This window comes from Strongylocentrotus purpuratus, unplaced genomic scaffold (genome assembly GCF_000002235.5).
Source record: "Strongylocentrotus purpuratus isolate Spur 01 unplaced genomic scaffold, Spur_5.0 spur5_scaffold_17, whole genome shotgun sequence".
Taxonomy (NCBI): domain Eukaryota; kingdom Metazoa; phylum Echinodermata; class Echinoidea; order Camarodonta; family Strongylocentrotidae; genus Strongylocentrotus; species Strongylocentrotus purpuratus.
Window position 1 is genome coordinate 13,632,363 of NW_022145602.1, and position 19,168 is coordinate 13,651,530.

A 19,168-nucleotide genomic window follows, 5' to 3' on the forward strand; every position below is an offset into this window, starting at 1 on the left:
GTTGTATATGGAAGTACATGTGGCATAAAAATCTGTCCTGATTTTTATACTGTTACATGCCATAATTAAGAATATAAAAGTATTTGAAGAGCCACGCTTTTCAGGAAACATGTTTATCTGACGTTCTTCCCCATTTGCATAATAATAATGATAACTCATACAAATTAATTTTCACAGAACTCAACCTTATTTTTAAGCTACCGGTATATCAGATTATAAAAAATGTAAGTTTTAAATCATTTTTTTCTTTCTTTTGAATACATTGTTATCATCTAATTTTTTCTTCTTCACTTTTTCAATGTATCTTTTAAATTGAAAATTCCATTCACATACTTCTTGTAAATGATCATGGATGATTCTTGAATGATCAGTTATTTCATGAGGATACCAATTAATTTGTAATTTACCTGTTTATATGCTTGTGTATTTATTTATTTTGTTTTTGCTGCCGTTATTTATTTTAATCTTACCACACAGGGCGTCATGGAAGACCACCAAATTGGTGATGATGTGCCACCCTGCATAAAATATCAGAAATAAATAAATAAATAAATAGCTTAGTCAAACTACCGAGACCGACATCAGACCGACAAGAAACCAAACAATGATATTACATTAATTCTATGGCCAAGAATCAGTCTGTTTGAAGTCGGTCTAAAGTCGGTTTGGAGGTGTGACTGAGGTATCAGTCTGGTTCTTACTCTGAACAAAATCTGCATTGGCAACCTCCATTTCAGTGCCATCAGCAGCGATGGTGGCGAGTCTAAAATTGTAGATGGCGCCAAACAGAAGGTTGTCGATGGTGATAGACGTAGAGGTGGCTGGACGAGCAATGCTGTTGGTATTTCTGTTGGTGGTCGTGTAGATGAGGCGATAGGACTCGGCGCCCTCTTGTACCTGCCACGAAACGGTGAGGTTCTGGTTGCTACCAACATTAAACTCTAGGATTTGTTCATCTGAGTTGAATGAAAGGGAGACAGTGGGACGTTTTATGTTAACATTATATTAAAATTGATTCTTAACATCATCAGCATTAGTTCAATTTAATGTATTAAATATGATACACGATTGTAGTCCCCCAAAATCATGTTTACAATATATAACTGATAACATGCACAAACGTTGACCCCAAAATGTAATCAGGTAATCTTACATGGTCATACATACTCTCACCAAGTTTAACTATGACAGCACAATTTGTTCTCAAAAGAATATATTCTAACACATTTAAATTGACCTGTGACCTTTGACCTCTTGACCCAAAATAATAGGATAATCTTTACATGGTCATACATACTCTCACACAGTTTAACTATGATACCTCAATTCGCTCTTACAGGGGTGATAGTGAGCACTAAAAAAAAAATTGTTTTTTTGTTTTCCCCTCAACCACGCCCCCCTTGAGTAAAAAAAAAAAGAGGATTCGCGGGGAAAAAATGGCATTTAACATTCCCCCCTTTCGAGTAAGAAAATAGGGACAAAATTGGGGAAAAAATAGGGCAAGATTGGGAAGAATAGAGAAAATAAGAGGGAAATCGGGAAAATCAGGATAAAATAGAGAAGAAAAAAAAAATGGTAAAAAAAAAAAAAAAAAAAAAAAAAAAAAAATCTGGATTTTTTTTTTTTTTTTTAAATCGGGAAAAAAAAAAAATCGGGAAAAAAAAAATCGGGAAAAATAAAAAAATCGGGAAACCGATTTAAATCGGGTTTTTATCAGGCCTGCTCTTAAGTTATCGCGTTCACAAGAATAACTACGGTCGGACAGATGAAACAACAACCCGAAAGCATAATGCTTTCCGGTAATCACTAAGTGTAGCGGAGGCAAACAAAATATAGGCTTAGGGTTGGGGATAGAATTGAATGTTAGGAATTTGTTTTGAACTTGGCATTGAACATTTTTTTGCAGGAGTATGTATTGTATAACCATAATATCAACAGAAAGGTTATTTTTATTTAAACTACGTGTACCTGTATTGAATGATGCTTCTGAAGCGATGCTACGCGATTCAAAGAAGACAGAGTAGATCCTGACGTTATAGGTCGTATCTGGAAGAAGACCACCCACTTCAAATTCATTCCCCTCGTTGGGATAGACCACACCCACTGGGCGGGGCTCTGGCATGTCACCCCCGGAGATGGATAGTTCGTAACTGTCAAAGTTGCTGGTGGCTGGTGTCCACGTAAATGAGAGGCGGGTCTGGGTTGAAGACTGCAAGGTGATTGGGCCGGGTGGGGCAGGATCTAATAGTTTAAAGATAAAGACCAGTTATGATCATGCGATTGCATTGTGAAAAAACGTAGTGGAATCAATCAGAAAAGGTTGATCATCTAGCATATAAGTATTTGTGTGTACTGCAAGGTTCTGGAATCATCAAAATGATAAGAAATTTGGTCCAATCTCCGTAAATTTGCGAGCACTGTACACAGAAAGATGTATATGGGACTACGCACACTTGCGCGACGCGTGCGTTTATCTCTCACACACCAATAGATTAACTAATTTACCAAATATATCAATTAGTAGGCGGTTTCCCGGCAACATTTTTATCATCATGTATTAGTCAAAACATATTCTTTCACATGATTGGTGATAAGAGCTCCTGTTTCATTTTTTGAAATTGGGGCGTTTCCAATACTGGCCTTTACCTTTAATGATGGTAAAGATTTGATCACTGAATTATGTACTACTGTAGTTCAGCACTTCTCTTCCTTTTTTGAGGCCCACCTTGGCCATTAACATTGACCTAAAAATAAATGCTGTCCTGAAAAAGTCTTATTTTCATGTCACAGGACCCTAGTTAAATCACGTCAAGAATAGACTAACCTGTCACAAACTGCAGAACACTTGTTTGCCGGCTACCATCAGTATCCATCACAAAAAGTTGCACAGAGTAGTTGGATGCTGGCGACAAGGAGTCAAGCGTGGCGCTCAGAGTATTAGCAGAGGGGGATAAATTCATCATGTTGATACCAATGGCATTATACAACCGGACAGCATAGCCCAGGATGTTGTTGACAGGTCCCCATGCTAGAGCAATTTCATCGCTACTAAGGGATACCACATGGAGCTGACCTTCCAGAGCACATGCTGTAGAAGAGGAAGTGGGGGAGAGAGCGGAGGAAGAGGGCGAGAGGGGAGAGGGGGAAGGAGGGAGAGGAGGGAGAGGGCGAGAGGAGAGAGGGGGAAGGAGGGAGAGGAGGGAGAGGGCGAGAGGAGAGAGGGGGAAGGAGGGCGAGAAAAAGTGATAGAGAGGGTAGAGAAAGGGGAGGAGAGGGGGAGAAGAATGGAGGAGAGGGGGAGAAGAATGGAGGAGAGAGGGGAGGGGTAGAAAAGGAGAAATGGGAGGGGAGGGAGAGAGAAGGGATGTACTAAAATAAGGTTATATGTTCAAGTAGAGGGTACAGTTTCAAAAACGTACTTGTACAGGGTGTAGTATATATATATATCACTACATGAGGTGAAACTGATGTTTATGTAAATATACTATACCTGTGCCTGTACATGTAGGTGTATATTGGAGTTTCTTTGGCATAAAACATACATAATGATGACATAACTGTCAAAAAACAAATGCTTACCGGGGGTACAGAATGATATGTAGACTTACAGGTACCTGCAGTTGGAAATAGCTTCTCGCAAAGAATCCAATACTTCGAAATATCAATCTAAAGTAATTTCAATATCCTTATCGATCACGTTTTGAAAGTTGTGAACATTTCCAACGACAAGTGCATCATCCAAATATGTTCCTATGGGATAAGAAAAGCAACATCTGGTGCCGTTTTCAATTATGTTGAAGACGTACTTGATCTCAGAAGCCTTTTTAATAGATTTTGGTTGTGTGCCCGTAAAGTAGCTCTATAAAAAGTATTTTTGTTTACCACAGCGCAGTTGAGTATATTCATATATTAGCTGTTTTAATCAATGTTATTACTATGTTTACCTATACATGTGCAATAGGGTATTAGAATCGCCCTTGGGTTAATTTCTTAGTTTTGATGATGCAAGCTATAGAGAAAAAGGACGTAAAGTTGAAGTCCACCCTGATATTTAGTTGGCTTGAATAAAAGACGGAACAATTATATAAGCTGATCAGTGAAAGTTTGAGCAAAATCTGACTAAAGATAATAAAGTTATGAAACTTAGAAGTTTAATATAATCAATCAATCACATATCGGCAACACTTTGACATACATGTATCCTGCAAGATTTTACTGAAACTCTCACTGACCTATTCCTCTACTTCTATCAGAACCCATTTAATATCAGGATGCACCGTCCCTTTCAAAATTGAGCTGTCTCTCTTACTTGTAAATCCATATCTGGTTAGTACGTCACTTCTGGTGTCACCAGAAATCGCAGTGACCGAGACAGAATATTCCGTGTCCGGCTGAAGCCCCTCAAGGGTGAAGGTGCCATCGGTGCAGCGACTGATGTCGAAGGGAGAGTCCGTCTGACTGGACTCGGGGCTGTAGCTGACCTCAAGGCGCTCGTAGTTGAGGTCATTGAGAGACGTATCTACCTTCCAATCCAAGGAGTAAGGTCCTACACTCTCTAGCTCCAGACCATCTGGCCTTTCAGGAACTGTAAAGAATTTCAAACAAGAACAAGGATAGAGATTAATAATAATAATAGTGGGTTCTTGTTTAGCGCTCATGTCCATCACATTTAACACTCCTAGCCCTCCACAATTATTACCCCTGCGTTTGCACGACTGCTATCATATGGCGCTCTAGCATTTCAAGGACTCAGGTCCTGCCAGGTACCCATTTAATTATCTCACCTGGGTTGAGTGTAGCAAACGTAGATTAATGTCTTGTCAAGTGATCCACAGTCCGGTGACATACACATGTCCACTAGACCATGACACTCTTTCTCTCTCTCCTTTTGTACACTATGCCCATCATTCTTCTTTATCTCTTTCTAGCCCTTTTCCAATGCATTTCCACTTCTATCTCTACCCTATTTAATTTTTACTCCAACATCCTTACCTACCTTTACGTTATTCTGTGTTTCTCTGCGCTTATTCACTATTATGTCTTTCTTTCTATCTTTAGCTGTCTGTTACATGAACATATTTTGTTTCTTGTACCTTACTGGGCTGTGTCATCTCCAACTGTGGTCACGTAAAATAGACGTAATACAGAATAAAGAACTCTGCTGACAAGTTTTGTTTCATTAACTTGTCAACAGCATTCTTTCTTCTGTCTTGTGTCAGTGTTTGCTATTGAGCATTATTCTCTCATTTTTACTTCTCACAATTATACATGTGTGTGTATCATAATAATAATATCCTTTGGCAAGATATTAACCTGCACTTGCTACTCTCCACCCAGGTGTTAAATGGGTACCCGGTAGGATGCGACCATCATTGTTGGTCAAACAGTTTTTGAGCATCAAGTAACGCCTGGCTGGAATACTCCCCAGGGAGTGGAGATTGTGCACACAGTGTGTGCGGGCAAGCACTGAATCCAATGACCGGGGTAGTAGTATATTTGTAAAGCGCTTAGAGACATTGTATTAAGCGCTATATAAAAGCTAAATATTATCATTTTTATTATAATACTTTGTTCTTTTATGGTGCATTTCATGTCTGTTGACAATTCAATGCGCTTTACAATATACATATATATATAAAATATAACAAGATCATAAAAGGAAGATGAGTAAACAGAAGCATATAAAGAAAAAAAACGAAGATCTTACGAAGAGAAAAATTACAACATTACTTTAATATTCTTCATGATATGCTTATTTGTAAAGATGAGTTTTGAGTTTAGATATGAATGTTTGGGAGTTTGTTTGGGAGTATGCGTGTGCGTGTTTGTGTGTGTGTGTGTGTGGTTGGGTGCATGTTCATGTGATAATATGATGTGATGATGAGTTTATTTGTACCAGTTGCCTTTGTCTGCGTAGTGTACAACATATATAGCATGTAAGTATTAAAGACAGAAACAAAACATGACGCATGCTGTTTCTGTTTTAAGCTTTCTTCCTCTTTGACCTTTGGAAATTTACTTCTGTTTTTTAAAGACGGACCATTTGCCAATTACTAAATTCTTACATTACATAAATCTATAAACATATTATATCCTTATTTGTGACTCTATATCATAAATACGATTAACAACTTTAAAAGAATAATAACAATATTAACAATAATAATAAAGATAATTAATATAAATACTTTTACTTATAATAATAATGATAACAACATTAATAATAATAATAAATATAACAATAATAAATAATTATTATAAATAATAATTATATTATATTATAAAGATAATACTAAAACTAACAATAATAATCATAATAATACTAATACTACTACTACTACAAATGATAACAAAGTTCATAACAATTACAATTATTACAATGAGAGTAATAATACCTATGACCACAGTAATAGCAGGAAAAGTACATCCTTTTGTGTTTACATACCTGTTGTGAACGCGAGGTCAACGTCTTCCACTGTGAAAGTATACTGCCTGCCCGGGGTGAGACTTGGAATCGTGTGAGGTTGACTCAAAACTGAACAGATAAGGTCATTAATACAAAACTGTTTAACCCATCAAGACGAACACTGGGTACACGTGTGAGGACTAGTAGGTAGAACTAGAACTGGAACTGGATATGCGTTCATGAAAGTTATGCCATCATTATTCATTCATGCAACTTTCTGTGCATGGACTTATAATAAAAGTCATTCGTACAAAAACTGTAAAACCCATCAAGATGAATAATGGATATGCGTTCATGAAAGTTATGCCATCATTATTCATTTTTGCAACCATCTGTGCACCGACTGATAAAAGTCATTCGTACAAAACTGTAAAAACCCATCAAGATAAATACTGGATAAGTGTTCATGAAAAATATGTTCCGGTAATCATTATTCAATTATGCAAGCACAATTTCATTCTACAGGTATCATAAACAGCTGGTGGTATTTTTGTCAAGAAAGCATACAAGAGGTATTTCTGAAGGACCTCTTATCATTTGTTATCAACACGGCAGTTTATCTTCTAAATGGAGAAAGCGTGACCTCTCTTATAATGTTTAAGCTTTCAGGACAAAGATTTTCATAAGGCTAAATAGATCACATTTCCTTCTACAAATTTGCAAAACATTTACATTTTGCTTTTATTGCTTCATTGTCCAAATAAAATACCCTGTCTCAGAGAACAATATGCATGGTTATGAGCTATGTTAAAAAGTTTTAAATTGGCAATTTTATAAAAAAACACTTATATTTTTAGCCTTTCAATGTGCTGCCAATTTATGGATTTTAAGGCTCATGTTCTTATAAATACTTCCTGGCCTCAAATGCTATGCGGTCATGCAAAAATGTGGAAATATTGTGTGTAAAAACGTTTGCCCTTTCTTTTCATGCAACTTGTACATTTATTAGGGATCTGAATAAAAAGTTATTGAGCCAAACCACAAAAAGAGCAATCTCTGTCTGTGGATATTTGGGGCCATCTACTTTCTACGAACTGGTTTATTAGCCATACCTGTAATCTGTTTACCATCCAAGTATACCGTTGTAGGAGGTGGGATGGTCCAACCAATTTGTGCGTCAGTTGACGAAACAGACAGGAGGTACACTTCATCTCCATCTCCACGGGCTGAAAATGAGGACAAAATCTTTAAAATACATGTAGATGTTGGGATCAAGACCAAGACCAAGACCAAGACATAAAACATCTATACCAGGACTGGGCCCTGTTTATAAAATAAATAGTTACAATAACTGGTATAAAGAAGGCACTGAAATCCATATTTTTTGCAGTAATGTTACACATACAGTAGGCTTGCGGGTGCACCATGTTGGTTATCTTTCTGCTGTGCATTGTAGCAGACTACAACGTCGCCTACGTCGGGGACACACACAGCGTCTCGCCGACAGCACACCCCACTCATGGATTCGAAACTCTCCTAAGTCCACAACCCAGAGACTCCAGCCCAGACGGACAGTCAGACGGACGAGCCTACCATCCATGTCCACTCCCCGATGACTCAAGCCCACACGGTCATGTATTTTTCCCCGACGTCCGCACCCCGGTGACTTAAGCTCACGCACGCCAGATATTCTCCACTCCTGACGACGGATAGTCAACCTGTTCGAAAAGTCAAGCCACTCCCGCCACTCATCCTCTCCAAGCACTATAATTTTACTTAGAAATATAAGCTAAGAAAGATAACCAACAGTCTTTTTCAAGACTACACAAACAGTCCTTTTCAGGACTACACATCCTCAAGAAAGATCTCAATCCTCTCTCTCTCTCTCACATGGTGCACCAGCAAGCCTATACTGTATATCTACATCACCATGCAAGCCGACACTTACAAGCAGAATGTTACACATGTTATTGATAATAAATTTTATGAAACAGAGCCCAAGAGCAGGTTTCATTAAACTTGTTATAAATAACAAGTTACAATAACTGTTATAAGCTACTGGAATCCTTGCATTTGAGTGGCTGAGAGGAAAGATGTCATGGAATTTCAGCAATTAGTTACTGATAAGAATTTTTATTGAAACAGGGCCCTGATCTTGAAATTGTTATTGACATCTAGGCTCTGTCTTATAAAGAGTTGCAATTAATCACAACTTATAAGCAATTGAGATCAATTGCATCTATATAAATAAGAGATAAGAGACTGCAAGCTTGCATTTATAAAAGGATTTGCGATTGATTCAAATCAATCGCAACTCTTTAAAAGACGGGCCCTTGGACTCAAATTACCTGTCATGACAGTCTTTTCTGCTGTTGTACTCCTCTCTTCCAATCCTTCTTCGCCCATGATAGTTGTGACAGAAACAGTATACTCTGTATTATGCATCAGCCCCACGAAGGTAAATCCGCGTATGTCGCTACCCACTATCCTGGGCAGCTCCTGCAGGGCGGTTGGTGGTGAAATGTTGACTTCAAAGCCCCGGTATAGACCGCTTGCAGGTGAGTCCCATTCAATGCGCAGCGTGGTGATAGTTTCATCTACAACACGAAGAGACTCTGGAGGACTTGGAGCTGAAGGGTAAAGAAAGAAGAAATAGTAGGACACATTATTGCCACTTTTTTTTTTTCTTTTTTTTTTAAACTCTTCATATGATACACAACTTAGCTTCCTGTGCCATATCGTATTTAACATATGCCAAAGGCTTCAAGATTATTTTGACCGTTTCCTGTGCAAGATGAATTCATTACCGGTGTTAAATGAGTTGTCATGGAGCTAATCAAGATTGGAAGTGGGTGATTTTACAAAGCCATTCTGTTGCACAAAGGAAGCCTTCCGTCAATTGGTGCTTATTGTCTTGTGCAAGGTTGCACATGTGGTATAGAAGTAACCATGCAGAAAGACGAAGAAAGCAAGCTAAGTGTTAATAGAATGCAGCAGAAGTAATGACATACTATAGTATGCATACGGGTGCATATAAAGATGGACGACTAAATCTACAGTGTTGGAAAGCTCTGGTTTTACCTGTTCGAACCTGCAGTTGATCCAAAGGCGCTGGGAAAGTAGTGATGGGCTGGAGGAAAAGTGAGACCTCGTAGAGCTGCCCGGGAGTCAAGTTCGATATGGATTTTTGGTACGAAGTCTCCTCGCTCTGCTTCGGTATGACCTCATTGATACTGGCGGATGTGATCAAGTAGCCTGTGAATGTCTCAGGGTTCGGCTGCTCGTCCCACAAGAAAGTGAGAGCATTTGCTGTGTTGACGACTGACAGGATTCTGGCACCTGCAATCCATACAAGTGGCAAATAGGGTAAAAGAACAACCATCACAATTAGGGATTTTTATGGAAGTGTTGAAGGAATAACCCCAGCGGTTTCATGGTCTAGTGGATATATTGCAGGACTGTTAATCACATTGTTTGAGGTTCAAGTCCTGCTGCGGCACTAATATCCTTTGGCAAGATAATAATCAACATTTGACACTCTTTACCCAGGTGTAGTCAACAGGTATCCTGTAGGAAGAAATTGCTTGAATGCTTGAGTGCCTTATCATGGTATCTTGGCTAAAGCCAGGCTAATTATATAATCTATAATAGTAATACGCTAAGGCTCCGCGGGGGGCGCGACGTCTCCGCCGGCCTTTGTATTCTATTGTTTTTTAATGAGATCGCCGACCCAAGTTGGTGCGGCTATCTCCTCCTGAACCCTCCCCTCGGGGTACCGGTGACCGGTGCCGTCGTCCGCGGGAGAGTCTACTCTAGCGAATTGGCTATACTCCGCCCGAGGTCCTCCTCCGTGTCGACGTCCAGGGCGAAAACAGACGCGACATGCATAATGCAGGATATGCGTGACGACAGAGATACCTCATGGATATTCAACATGACATCCGTAGACACACGACCGATGACTGTCCACTCACATTAAGTTGCGTATTAAATGCACGACGCACAGGGTCGGGCTTACCCGAGTAAAGCATCTTTCTATAGGATATCCATTGTATAGTAGCTGCACGAGCCACAGAGATACACACGAAGCTTCCCGTCCACGTCCAAACTTAGGGACCTATTTCCATCATTATTGCCGCGATTTTTATATAGGTGTCGTGAATGGAGGTATGAAATGAAAGCTTATTTTGTGATTATTACGGCCATGCTACTAAATTTTGATTATCATTTTCTAAAGGAAAGTTTTCACAAGAAAACCATTGGACTGACAATTCAGTCGCAAGCTGCCTTCAGTCAGTGCAGTGCTGCTGTGCAGTGTGTGTGAGCTGCAATTTAACTCCAGCAAGCTCCAACACCGGCTCCGCGCACCGAAGGCGTCCGAGGCCTGCGGCGCCGGTGTTCGAGCTTTCTGGAGTTACACTGTGTGTGTGTGTGTGAGTACAGCTGAGCTGAGCTCGAGTCGAAGAGATTTGACACTTTGGAATTGTTATCTGTTGGTTTGCATCATTATTGCCGCGATTTCAATATAGTTTCGTGAATAGATTTACGAAACCTGAGCTTAGAATTAGTAAAAGTATTACTAATGTCTACGTTTTTAAACGACTGTCTGATTTTCTTGTGAAAATTTTACTTTGAAAAATAATTATCGAAATTTATGGTCAGAAATAATCACAATCTAGGGTCTATTATGTTACAGTTCTTGCATCAAATCAATGCATGAAAACTTATTTTTTGAACTAGAAAAATGTTTTTTTTTTAATAGGCAATTATGAAGAAGGAAACCTGAAACCCTGAGTTGAGTGTATATTTGTTTCAAGGGGCCATAAACCCCCAAAAGCTCGGGGGTTACGTTCTTCAAAGTTGGGAGGGGGGAGAGATCAGATCGCAGCGAGTTGAGTGTATATACAATATAGGCCCCACGTGGGGTCCACGGTTTCAAGGGGCCATAAACCCCCGAAAGCTCGGGGGTTTTAGGTGTTTAATTAGGGTCAGATGAGCATATTTTTAATACTTTATTTGTGACACTTGCGGGTCACTAATTGGCGTGGGGTCAATACGTAGAGTTGCGTAGTGTTGCTACCAACTACGCTGGCCTACGTTACTATATGCTGAGGGACAGAAAGGGGTACGCAAGATGAACGAAAACAAGTCAACATGTTTAATTTTTTTCGCGTACTTTCAGCGTAGAAACTTGACGCGGAAAGTACGCCTTTTTACGCAACACTATGCTACCCTACGCCAGATCGTCAAAGCAGTAAAAGCTTTCCACACAGTAAGCAACCATATAAGCAAACCTGTATGCCAGCCTACGCATAACCTACGCAGGGACTATTTTCCCATTAATACGCAGCCTAATTTCTGCGTAGTCGGTACACCACACTACGGAACTCTACGCAGTTCCAGTGGCTTCAAGAATAACTACCGGTACAGTTGGATCTTTTTTTAATTTTTTTTATATAAGGCCAAATTTTAAAAAAAACATGTTTAGCGTCCTGTTTTTTCGAAAAATGGGAAGGAGGAGGCCCTTTTTTTTTTTTTTTTTTTTTTTTTTTTTTTTCTTTCAAAATGGCTGCTCAGTACATTTTCCCTGACATTCAGGCTATTTTTCAAGATGGCGGCCGACAATTTTTTTTTTTTCTTTTTTAAGATCAGAAATACATTTTAGCAGTGCTTTTCATGTTTTTTTTCTTTAAAAAAAAAAAAAAAAAAAAAAAAAAAAAAATAGGAGAGGCCGGCGGCCCCCAGAAAGGAAGCGGGTGGGGACGCTGTTTTTTTCTGTCAAAAAAAAAAAAAAAAAAAAAAAAATTCAACAAAATTTCAAAAAAAAAAAAATAGGAGGCGGCCCCCAAAAAGGAAGCGGGCGGGGAAGCTGTTTAAAAAAAAAAAAAAAGGAGGTGGCCCTCAAAAAGGAAGCGGGCGGGGACGCTAAACATGTATATTTTTTTAATGGCCTGAATGGCAAATAAAGTTCTTGACGATCTCTATATATCTATTTACACCCCCCGCCCCCTCTAGAATCCCGCGGATTTCCGCGGGTCCTGCTAGTAATAATAATAATATTACTCAGCTTTGATATAGCGCGAGTTACGATGAAGTCTCTAAGCGCTTCCAAACTTGGATATTATTACCCCAGCTTTAGCTGTGCTGCCATTACGGAGCTCTAGCATTTCAAGGAATTAATTCCTGCCAGGTTCCCATTTACATCACCTGGGTTGAGTGTGGCAAATATAGATCAATGCCAATATGATTGCAGGGCCCTCAGGGAGGACAGTTGTAATCCTGATGAGGCTACCCTGGGTAAATAAGACATATCATTATCATTAATTTTCAAGTTGGTAACACCCACAGTATGCCCTTGTATGAACTACCTGCTGAAGGCTTCATGAACTCAAAACATGAAGCACTAGCCAATTACTGGGATTTGAATTTCATATTTTAGATTCCAAAGATCGAATGATATACATTAGGATATGACTATGTGAAAACCAATGTAATACATACATGAACCTATGATTGTTGTACATATGATGTTGAAATATGATGTTGTAAAGTGCAATGGTCTTTTTCAATGATGATCAAAGTAAGTCTACTAAGCTTCACATTACTGTATCCTATAACAAAGAGCTCAGTGAGTACATGTAAGACTGCAAGAAGTTTGCCATTCATTTACACATTAAAGGTAAAGACCAGTATTGGAAACGCCCCAATTTCAAAAAATGAAATGGAAGCTCTTATTACCAATCATGTGAAAGAGTATGTTTTGACTAATACATGATGATACAAATTTTGCCGGGAAACCGCCTACTAATTGATATATTTGGTAAATTTGTTTATCAATTGGTGTGTGAGAGATAAACGCACGTGTCGCGCACGTGTGCGTAGTCCCATGTACATCTTTCTGTGTACAGTGCTTGTAACTTTACGAAGACTGGGCCAAATCTCTTATCATATTGATGATTCCAGAACCTTGTAGTACACACCAATACTTATATGCTAGATGATTAACCTTTTCTGATCGATTCCACAACGTTTCTTTCACAATGCCATCGCATGACCATTACTGGTCTTTATCTTTAACAACTGCTGATGTTACATCTTTGTATCTGATCGAGCCTTTTGTGACTTACTTGTCCTGACGACTTCCTCCAGGGGCTCTCCTGACAAACGCTTGCCATCGCTGCCATCGCCAGCTCCTGTTCGTCCCACGCTGCTCAGCCGTACAGTATAGCTTGTATCCGCATCCAGACCATGGATGTCGTACATTCCGTCATTGTCTATCCTCGCCTCCCAGGTATTGGAGGGAGATTCAGTATCGAAGTACTCAAGGACCATCTCAGCGATGTTTGGCGGTGGAGTCCAGCGAATCTCGATCAGGCGAGAGCTGACCGCTGTGATGGTTACGGAGGATGGGGGTGAAGGCCCTGAGTGGAGACAAATTCACATGTACACATTCACATTTGTGACGAAAACACAGGTTAACACACAATAAAACACAGCACCTACAGAGGAAGGATCGAGCTTACGAAGGCAATCGTGGAGACGGCAAAATAGAAATTGAAATAAATATCATCAACACAAAAAACTTCTTTACACACAAGTTAGTACATATACATGCACATGCACAACACACGCAAATGGACTACATATACATGTACATTAGGTGCAGTAGAGACTGCGGAACATTCACCCACTGCTGCAATAGTGAATTAAAAAGGAACACTGAAATCACTGTAAGCAGGAATTTACTTACATTTGCTAGAAGACTACACTTAGAGGGTGTTAAAAATATGCTACTACGATTCTTTGGTTTCTAAGATGAAAATGAAATATTCCAAAAATTTCTCTTCTCCCTAATTGTCATGTATAATCTACCCTGGTACTCTCTCAGGTAATCCACACAACACCTATTGAAGAAAGTCTCATAGGAAAACCTGTGGAGAAGTACAAGGTTACTTTAGGGTGAACCGAGACTTGCTCCTGCGACAATTGCTCCAAACTTCATTCTGTCAAAGGTATAAGGTTAGGTTGCTAGTTGCAGCAGGGTTTTAGGTTTAGGTTCTAGGATAAAGGATAGGGCTCACGTTACGTATACAGTCGGGCCTGAACAGTTCACATGCATGCAACTGGAAGAAAAATGTTTTACTCATTGCATTCATTCCTATCAGGAGTCACATTATATAAATGTCTCGGAGCAATTACAGGTGACTATACACATTAAAAGGAGGCCAAACTTGCCTGTCTTCCCGAGGTAAAAAGTAGGAAGGAATGATTGAGTTGTGATAGTGTTTTTTTTCTTTCTACCAGGTGTATGTAGTCTTTCAGGCCTGACTATACATGTAAGGGTCCAGGATCGAAGTTAAGAATTCGGTTATTAGATCTATCCGTTCACATTGTTACAGCTAAAAAAAACTGTCTCAGACATAGGTACACAGACGTTTATACTCCCAGAAATATAATGATGAAGACTATTTCATTATTACTATATGCAGGAAATTGAAGGGGAGCAATTCTACAAGCTATATCCTTTTTAGTAAGTTCCTTTTTTCACATGTAATTTCGAAATTATTTAGTGTAAATGCCATACAAACTTATGCTATGTACATGTAGATGTCTTTATTGTTCACGAATATCAATATTGTAAATATGCTATGTTTTGTTAATGTATTGTTTTTGTTTTTTCATGTGACATAACAGAAACTAAACTGATATGCAATCTAGAATGTAACCTATTGCACCATTCGAGAATTCAGAAAGTACCGAATTCCTCTTTTCTTTGATATGTCAGTGTCTGAATCTAAAATCTAATTGGTGTGTCCAATCTATTTAACCTTGTAAAGTGAAACCGCATAACAAAGGCTGCTCAATGGAGACAAGAAAAGTGGTCCTTATAGGCAGGTGGTTTTTATATGTTCCTTTACTACAGGTTTCAATGGGAACCGATTTTCAAGGGAAATGAAAAGTGTGGTCTTTCTATACAGGTGGTCACTACAGCAGGTTTGACTGTACTGTATAAGGTGACAAAAAGTGCAAGCTACTGCCACTCACTTGTTCAATCTTATATAAACTTGTAAAGTGAAACTGCATAACAAAGGCTGCTAAAAGGAGACAAGAAAAGTGGTCCTAATTATAGTCAGGTGGTTTTATATGTACAGGTTCCTTAAGTATGGGTTTCAATTGGAACCGATTTTCAAGGGAAATGAAAAATGTGGTCTTTCTATACACATGCAGGTTGACTGTACATGTATAAGGTGAAAAAAGTGCATGCTACTGTCACTCACTTGTTCTCACTTTCTCCAGTTCCATAGACACTCCATAGGGGTCCATGTAGGAGACAATATAGAGCTGCCCTGGGTCTAGAGAATCAAACTCTCCCTCAATGCTGCACAAGTCAGAGTTATTAGTGAGGCAAACAGGGTCATCCAGGCGCTGGCGGCAGTACTCGACCAGGCAGACGCTGTAGCCGGCTTGGCCCAGGCGCCCCCAACGAACAGCAATGCTGGTGGAAGTTAAAGAGTCAACAACCGGTGTAGACTCGTTAGCTGGACGCAGGCCCACTGAAAATCAATCACAAGAAAAATAGCAACACCGTTCATTCATCAAGACATAACATTTATACAAATATTAAAAGGCCTTACGGTCAATACAAGGAATTATCGGACAAGATATGCCATAATGTTGGACAAGTTATAGACAGGTCCTATTTTGATTTCATATAGGATTCAATATTACCTGACAAAAGCGGGTACAGTATTATCATTACCCTGGTGACTGGATTTAATTACTATTCTGCATATTACAGTGCACATTCTTCACTCCCAGGGAAGCATTCCAGCTACTTGCCTTTTTACAGGTGCGCACATGCTATTCCAATCACATTGACATTCCCATCCTACCAGGTACCCATTTAACACCTGGGTGGAGAGGAGCAACTTGGATAAAATACCTTGCTTAAGCATACATGTCAGTGCAGTGCCGGGGCCACTACAACACCTTTTGGTTTGCAGATCTCTTGACTTGCATCCTGCATCATGGCTGACTGTAACCAAATTGTAATCTTTGCTATTCCACTATGCATGCTCTGTGAATAATACAGTTATCAAAATTGCAGCGCATTTCCATACATGTATACATATGCTTGTGTGTTAGGCACTTCGTTGATCGATGTATTGAGCGCTATATTAACACAGAATATTATTATTATTATTATGCATATATAGGGTGAAAACTCGTTCCTAAACACATGGCAAAACCTGAATGATTTCTTTCAAGAATATACATGTACCTGTTGAATTTGTGGCAGTTGGTGGTGTTTCGGTTGCGTATTGTTTTTCAAACGATCCGCTCTCCTGCAGCAGGGAGACGAGTTCTACTGTGTATTCCGTTTCTGGCTCAAGACACTTGAAAACAAATTCAGTGACATTTCCTGAAACATTGACAGATCGCACCTCCGTGCTGTTTGTTGAGAGTGTAAGCAGAATCTCATTGGAGCTTGTGACAACGTCGGGTGGGTCCCAAGATGCAATGAGTGTGATCTCGTCGAGAGATGTCAGGAAGACATTACTGACCGAATCAGGATCTGCGAAAGAATATGAAAAGTTAATCAAAAAATTGCACAGACGAACATGCAAAGGGCAGCTATACAATACGTCTGCACTTCATTTAATTTAATTTATTTAATTTTAATTGAGGAACTTTACATAACTATCTTGATCTAAGGAGACTGGAATGAACGGCAACAAATTTCACTTGAAACTGACAATAATTTTCTATGACACATGTATTCTTCGTATGCTGGATATCCTATTATTCCTTGCATGCTAGTCAGTACGCTTACCAAATATCCCATAACATTTCAAGCAAAAATGACGTTCATTTCATAAGAAAAGGGGGCCGAGTCATTTAGACAGTGCAAAAACTCTTAGACGAATAGTGCAGTGGGTTCTTAACATGCAGAGGTAGTGACTCTCTTCTACAGGGTCTCCATTCAACATCCTCTCCAAGGGAGAGAGTGTTTCCAAGTCATAGCCTGCATTTATGATATAGGGGAGGGGCACATTAACACACAACACAAACTTCAGTCATCCACCTTGGTTGATGCTTTACCGACTGAACAATTTCGTCTCCTAGAAATAAATGGTAGATGCGACAGAGTACTTTTATTAAATGACATCTTTCCCAGTATGCTACTGCCGATTAGAAGCATATGAAGGGAGCACTACATGTATTTCTGCGCAGACATGGCACTTTAGCCATACAACGTACATGTACATGTATGTCCTGATGATCTCAGAAGTAAGCTGTGATTGTGCAACACATGCTCCTGCGATAATTGCTCTGTGGTAGTTTTGTACACTAAATGAATTCCTTACTTGATTCCCCGGATCCAAAACTATATACACGTAATCTGAACCCTAATCCTAACCTAAAAGCCAATTGCAATCTAACCCTGACCCTATACTTTTGACAGAATATACCCTGGAACAATTGTTGCCGGAGCAAATGTGGAATCACCATAAGTTGTAAATGTGTAAACTTACCAGTTCTCACACTTCCCGCTGCTACAGAACCAGACGGGCCGGTCTCAACCAAGACATTGTAAACTGTCGAGGAAAGCACGCCCTCAAAGTCAGCGAATGGTATCGAGTCATGTGACATCAGCATTTGCTGGTCACTGGGCGGGGCCGTGATGTTGTAATTCCCGGTGAAATTGCGATCGCGGTTCCACCATACTCTAAACGCTGTTGAGTTGACCTTCGTGAAGACAAGTTCAGTCTCTCCTATCATCACTAGGAAAGTCAAGAAAATAGGCTACTGTTCATATCTAATGCACACATGTACATTGTTAATGGTACTTCCTAGTAATAAATAGTAGTAACAGGAAGGCCAGTTAGAATTGGTCAAAGGGCCTGAAAATCACCTAGAGTGAGCTATGTTGTACACAAAAAAAGCCTAAACTATGGCCTGAAAATAACTCGCCATCCCTGTAGTAATAATAATTACAATAAACTTTTTTTAACCCAGGGAAGGCTCATCAGCGTCAATGCTGGGTTCTGTTTCATAAAACGTGTTATCAATAACCACTGCCACAGATCTATGACAAATCTGCCCAGAGTCAATCAAAAGCAAGGATTTCAGTAAAAATATATTTCATTAAAAAAATTATAAAACAGGGCCCTGTTCTTACAGAGGGGCCTGAAATAACTAATACCCTATTAATTGACAGGTTCCCATTTACAGCTACAGGTAGGTGGAGAGTGGTAGAGGTCAATTAATGTTTTGCCAAAGGATGTTTAATTAGTGCCAGGTTGGGATTTGAACCCTCAACCCTGGGATTGAGTTAAGTGAATGAATCCCTCTCCCTCAACACCTCCACTTCAGTTGTTATAAGCAATCCTAAAGCTTGCTGCTTAGCCCAAGCGGCAACAGGAATACATAAGTTGCCTTTTTGTAAATATTATGTTATATAATTTTTTATCTTGTTATTTAGTGTAGAAAATCAAAGCTGTGTATTTAATCACAGAACATATTTTAGCCTAGATGTAGAATAGTTTGTAGCTTAAGTATGTATTCAAAAGTTATTCATATTTATTCATTATATTCTCATTCATTGTTGTGATAGTGGTAGCAGATTTAATAGCATATAATGCTATTTCCTGGCCCCATCATTCCTTTCAATGAAAATCACATTGGATTGTTAAATTGATCTACTTTTTGTTTGGGCAATAAAACTTCACACTCAAACTCAAACTCAAAACATACATT

General features: G+C 39.3%; 1 protein-coding gene across 1 annotated transcript in view; it reads right to left on the minus strand.

The window, feature by feature from the left end:
- LOC578203 overlaps positions 1–19,168 on the minus strand; it is a 175,885-nt gene that overhangs the window by 55,753 nt on the left and 100,964 nt on the right. The window contains exons 38-49 of the mRNA XM_030988229.1: positions 17,944–18,192; positions 16,689–16,982; positions 15,685–15,960; positions 13,534–13,827; positions 9,488–9,745; positions 8,755–9,036; positions 7,519–7,632; positions 6,446–6,535; positions 4,310–4,585; positions 2,825–3,088; positions 1,969–2,241; positions 702–956 (exon numbers count right to left, since the gene is read on the minus strand). Coding sequence (XP_030844089.1) covers positions 702–956; positions 1,969–2,241; positions 2,825–3,088; positions 4,310–4,585; positions 6,446–6,535; positions 7,519–7,632; positions 8,755–9,036; positions 9,488–9,745; positions 13,534–13,827; positions 15,685–15,960; positions 16,689–16,982; positions 17,944–18,192 — 2,925 coding nt within the window. The remainder of the gene's footprint in view (positions 1–701; positions 957–1,968; positions 2,242–2,824; positions 3,089–4,309; positions 4,586–6,445; positions 6,536–7,518; positions 7,633–8,754; positions 9,037–9,487; positions 9,746–13,533; positions 13,828–15,684; positions 15,961–16,688; positions 16,983–17,943; positions 18,193–19,168) is intronic.